Source organism: Monoraphidium neglectum (genome assembly GCF_000611645.1).
Source record: "Monoraphidium neglectum strain SAG 48.87 unplaced genomic scaffold scaffold04234, whole genome shotgun sequence".
NCBI lineage: Eukaryota > Viridiplantae > Chlorophyta > Chlorophyceae > Sphaeropleales > Selenastraceae > Monoraphidium > Monoraphidium neglectum.
In genome coordinates, this window is record NW_014009395.1 from 1 (window position 1) to 4,821 (window position 4,821).

Consider the following 4,821-nt stretch of genomic DNA (forward strand, 5'->3'; position numbering starts at 1 on the left):
CACACACACACACACACACACACACACACACACACACACACACACACACACACACACAAACACATGCACACACACACACACACACACAAACACATGCACACACACACACACACAAACACATGCACACACACACGCACCATAAAGAAACAAACTCAATCAAAACCCCCTCCCCCCCTCCTCCCGCGCCCCTCACAGGAGCTCTTTGGCGCCCCCAGCGCCGAGGACCTCCAGCGCGCCGCCGGCCCCATCACCCTCCCTCCCGCGCGCGACGCGCCGGCTGCGCGCCTGCTGTCCGACCTGCTGACCCGCCTGCGCCTCGAGCGCTGCGCGTACATGCGGCTGCGGGTGGTGCGCAAGGGGGATCCCTTGGAGGCCGCCTTCATCAACTCTCTGCTTGAGGACAGGAGCCCCAGCGGGATGAGCTATGTGGAGTTCCTGTGCCACATCCACCGGCAGATACAGAACAAGATGGGTTGATGCCATCAGATCTGATCCGATCTGATCTGGTCTGGTCTGTTGGCGGCGGGCGCGATCTGGGGCGGACGTAGGTCCGCCTCCCTGGGGCGGTGCTTGGCCCCTGTTTTGGGTAGCGGTTGCTGATTGCCCTGGCCGCGGCGCACGTGGCAGGGGGAGCACATGCGCGCGCGCGCACGCGCGCCGCCGGGCGCGCGTCGGACGCCTGCACCCAGTGGGTGTGCCGGGGGCGCCTTCACCCCCTGCAAGCTGCCCTCAAAGGGTGGGACGGTCGGCCCGTGGTCTACTGCAGCACGTTTCTAGTGCACTGCCTCTCATCTCGGTTTCCACTGCAGCCTCGCTTTCCGTGTGCCCGACTTATCCGCGCGCCGCGCCGCCGCTCGCTTTGCGCTGCCTGGCACCGCATTCCTTAGCCCTGGCCTTGGCCTGCCGGGATCGCAGCTGCTATCCTTAGCCGCGCCCCCTGGCCCGACACTGTGCATGTCCTTTCGGCAGACCGCTCTGCATGGCACGCCCGCCTGACGGGGGCTCCGGACGCGCCCGCGCCTGCCGAGCGCGGCGCCTGCATCGCTGCTGCCTGCGGAGTAAACCTGGGAAGGAGCCGCCGCCTTCATTGGGATGAGATTGGGGTGCTCAGCAATTCGCAGCAGCTGCCTGAAAACGCTTAGCCACAGAAACATGGTCAAGCTGAGAACACAACCGCATGGCTTCTAGGCCTGGGATGTGGTGCGGAACGTCACTGACATCGCAGCAGGTTGCAAACATGCGCGTATTGGCTGCATGAAGGCTGCAGGCCAGCGTGGGAGGCCCCTCATGCACCCCACAACAAGCATGGGCACCCGAGGAGAGTACTGACGCAGCCAGAGCCCGAGCCGCTCGAGGCGGATGGTGCGGCAGCTGCGTCGAGAGCATCCACTCCGTCAGCGACCTTGAACATGCCCTCGTAGTGTATGTAGAGTATATGCGTCGTCTAAACAGTGCAGCATTGCCCGTTAGACGATCTTCGGCTGATTGGCGCCTTTCCGGAAAAATGGAGATCCTGCGAAGCTTGGGCCTCGGCGGCTATTTCAGCCAGCGCGTTGTATTAAGAGAACAACCGTCTACGGGCGACATGGACCGGCTCGACGCGCCACCGCATGCGCCCATCCCGATGCAGCAGCTCGCGCTGGCGCCCCTGCCGCAGCCGTTCGCCGAGGCGCCCCATCCATGCCTCCACGACCCCAACGACGCTCAGCATGAGTCCTGGGCCGTCATCACCATCGGCAACCCCACCATCGCCAAGCCCACGGCGGGCCCCTGCGCCCCCGCCACCGCGCCGCCGGCGCGCCCGACCCCGTCCGCCGCCGCCGCTGCCGCTGCCGCGCGCCGCGGCGAGGGCCGCTGCCTGATCGGCGAGTTCGGCCCCGCCCTGTCAGACCTGGACGCCGCTGTCGCGGCGCAGCCGAACGACGCGTGGGCGCTCGCGCGGCGCGGCGCCGCCAAGATGGGTCTGGGGCTTTATGAGTCAGCGCTAGAGGACCTCATCGCAGCAGACGCCCTCGAGCCCGGCGACCCCGGCTTGCTCGCCGCCAGGTGGGCTGCGCTGACGTGGCAGACAATGGTCTTATTGTCCCCCGCTCCCCTCGCTGCGCCGCGTCGCTGGGGTGCATGCCGCGCAGCACGCGTTGTTCTAGGGCGCCATGCATGCAGCGGCATGGACCCCTGCCAAAGCGCCAGCTCATGCGTGCGATGTCATTTCCTGAGTAATCTGATTTTCGCAAATCAATTTCATATGTAGATTCTAGTAAACCACAGTCACCCAAATGCGTCATACATGCGCTGAAATCGCCCACCTCAAGTCTGTTGCGCAAGCACACGCACACGCACACGCACGCCACGCACGCATACACGCACGCACACACACTTTCATCCACACACACACTCTCCCCACACCCACACTCCTACCAGGGGCCGCGCGCGCTCGCTCCTTGGGGACCACCAGGCCGCACTGTCAGACCTGGACGGCTCCGACGCCCTCCGTCCCGGCGACGGCTGGACGCTCGCGTGGCGAGCCGCAGCCAGGGCCGGCGCCGGTGACTACGCGGGGGCGCTTCGGGATTTGGAGGCCGCAGAGCGCGCGCGCGGCGGGCCGGGGGAGTCAAAGGAGTGGATAGCGCGGCTGCAGCGCGAGGCAGAGGCTCGGCTCGCGGGCGGGCGCGGCGGCGCGGGACCGCTGACCGCGGCGGCGAAGGCGGCGGCGGCGGGCGTCGCGCGGCGGGCGGGGCGGCTGCGGGGCGCGGCCGAGGCGAGGGTGGCGCGAGTGTGGGCGCACCAGAAGCAGGACTGAGCGCGGCGCGGCGGCACGGACGGCAGCAGCGATCATGATGCCCCTTGTTGTGCGGCCGGGCTGCCCTTGATCCGGTGTGCTTGGTTGACCGCTGCCAAGGATGCCAGGCAGTCAGTCAAATCGCCATGTGTTAGTTACACTATGCAAAGCCTTGCCTAGAGGACGAGGCACCTTGTGTACAGCAGTGTGTGTCCGGCATTGGCCGCTCAACCTCCCTCTTTATTGGGGCAGCAGGTGGCGGCCTGCTGGCGACCGCACCATGTAGTCAGGAAGCGGCAGCATTATCATCAGTCATTGATGCACATAACCACGCAAACCTGCATCGTCTGCACACAACCGACAATCTACAACCCTTAGTCGCAGCCGACAAGGACATCCTACTGCGTTCCTGCCAGGGCAGGGGCTGGTCCCCTCTCTTCAACCGCAGCCGCGCATCGCGTTGCCCCGCCGCCACTGCCGCTGCGGCGGTCGCAAGGGGCCTGAGAGACAGCGAGGCGCTCTGCCGCTCGTCGCAACCTGATCTGTCACTGCACTCTGGCTATAATACAGCGACACCTGATCAGCGCCGCGGTCACCGCTATTAAAGCTCGCAGCGCCGGGCGGGAAAGCTCGTGTCGGAGGCCCAACGCAACTTGCAGATTCTTTGCTGGCGCCAGCCGCGCCGCGCCGCACTGCGCAGAGCCGTCACTCCGGCGCGCCCTGGAGTATGTGCAGAGGTTTTTCACCTGAGAGCTCAGGTATCACCTGCGCGCACGTGCACGCAGTTTGGCGGGTCCGGGCCATTTCAGGTGGCCCTGAGAGTTCAGCGCAGTCGCGTTCAAGAACTGAAAGCAGGCAGGTGTAGAATTCACGCAAAACAAAATCGTTGCTTCAAACGCACTTCACGCCGAACAGGTTCACTGGAGGCCCTCCGGGACGGCGGATCGGCCGGAAACCCCCTCCCCAGACCGCCTCGCGCGCCCGCCGCCGCCACCGTGGCAGGGCGCCGCCCGAGGCGGTTGCACCCATGAGCGCCCTTCAGCTCCTGCCCCTCGCCTGCTCTTGCCCCCCTCCCCTGCCGCCCAAGCCCGCGGGGCACCCCTCTGCTGGACCCCGCCGCCCCCGCGGCGGACGCCGCCGCACCACAGGCGCGCCAATGGTCGCGTAACCTGCCTCCCCCCCCCCCCTGCTCGCCCTTTCAAACACCTCTCCGTGTGGGGGAGGGGGGGCGATGAGGCTCGTCGGGAAGAAATCGATCACACATGCACGCACCACACGCTCGGGGGCATCACACACACGCTCGCGCGCTCACACACACGCTCGCGCGCATCACACACGCGCGCGCACGGATCACACACGTGCGCGCGCGCCCCACCTTGCCGTGCATGGCGGCCAGGGCCTCGGCCGCGTGCCGCCCGTCCTCAAACTTCACGTGGGCCAGGTCGGTCCCAGGGTGGTTTGTTACGAACTCCAGCTCCCCGAAAGGCGAGAAGAAGTCCCGCAGGTCCTCCTTTGAGACGTTTTGCAGGACCTGGGGGTGTGGCGGCCCATTTGCAGGGTTTGAGGGAGGTGCGGGGAGGGGTGAGGGGTGAGGTTGATGCGAGCGCTACAGAATTGTGGGGCTCGGAGCGGGGCGCGGCGCGCCGGAGGGCAGGGCTGCGCGCGAGGCGTACGCGGCGGGCGGCTGGTCGGAGCTGGCGGCCGCTGGAGGCCGTCCGCCGCGGCGCCGGGGCGGCGCCGCTGCGCGTGCGTGCCGAGCCTTGTGTGCTCACATTTCTGACGATCAGGTTTTGGCCAGGCTGCATGGGCTGCGGCGCGGGCTGCGGCGCCGCCGCTGCCTGCACTGGCGCCTGCACTGGCACCTGCACTGGCGCTGCCTGCGCCGCGCCGGCCCAATTGTAGCCGCCATCCCAGCCGCCCCACCCCTGCCCTGCCCCGGCCCAGGCCGCGGCATGCGGCCAGCCGCAGGCGAAGTAACCCGAGTAATCGGGCGCCCGCCACCCCGCCGCCTGCAGGGGTGGCGCCGCCGCGTACGGCGCGGC

At 67.4% G+C, this 4,821-nt stretch overlaps 2 protein-coding genes across 2 annotated transcripts; both read left to right on the top strand.

Moving 5' to 3' along the window:
- Positions 1–195: 195 nt before the first annotated feature.
- MNEG_14068 (hypothetical protein) lies at positions 196–477 on the top strand (the record flags this gene model as incomplete). Its single annotated transcript, XM_014037459.1, has 1 exon — positions 196–477. A coding segment is annotated over one exon (282 nt), but the record flags the coding sequence as incomplete, so codon positions are not given.
- A 1,027-nt stretch (positions 478–1,504) lies between these two features.
- Positions 1,505–2,800, top strand: MNEG_14069 (hypothetical protein; the record flags this gene model as incomplete). Its single annotated transcript, XM_014037460.1, has 2 exons — positions 1,505–2,046; positions 2,422–2,800. 2 exons carry the CDS (start codon positions 1,505–1,507, stop codon positions 2,798–2,800), a joined length of 921 nt encoding a protein of 306 aa, XP_013892914.1.
- Between the last annotated feature and the right edge of the window lie 2,021 nt (positions 2,801–4,821).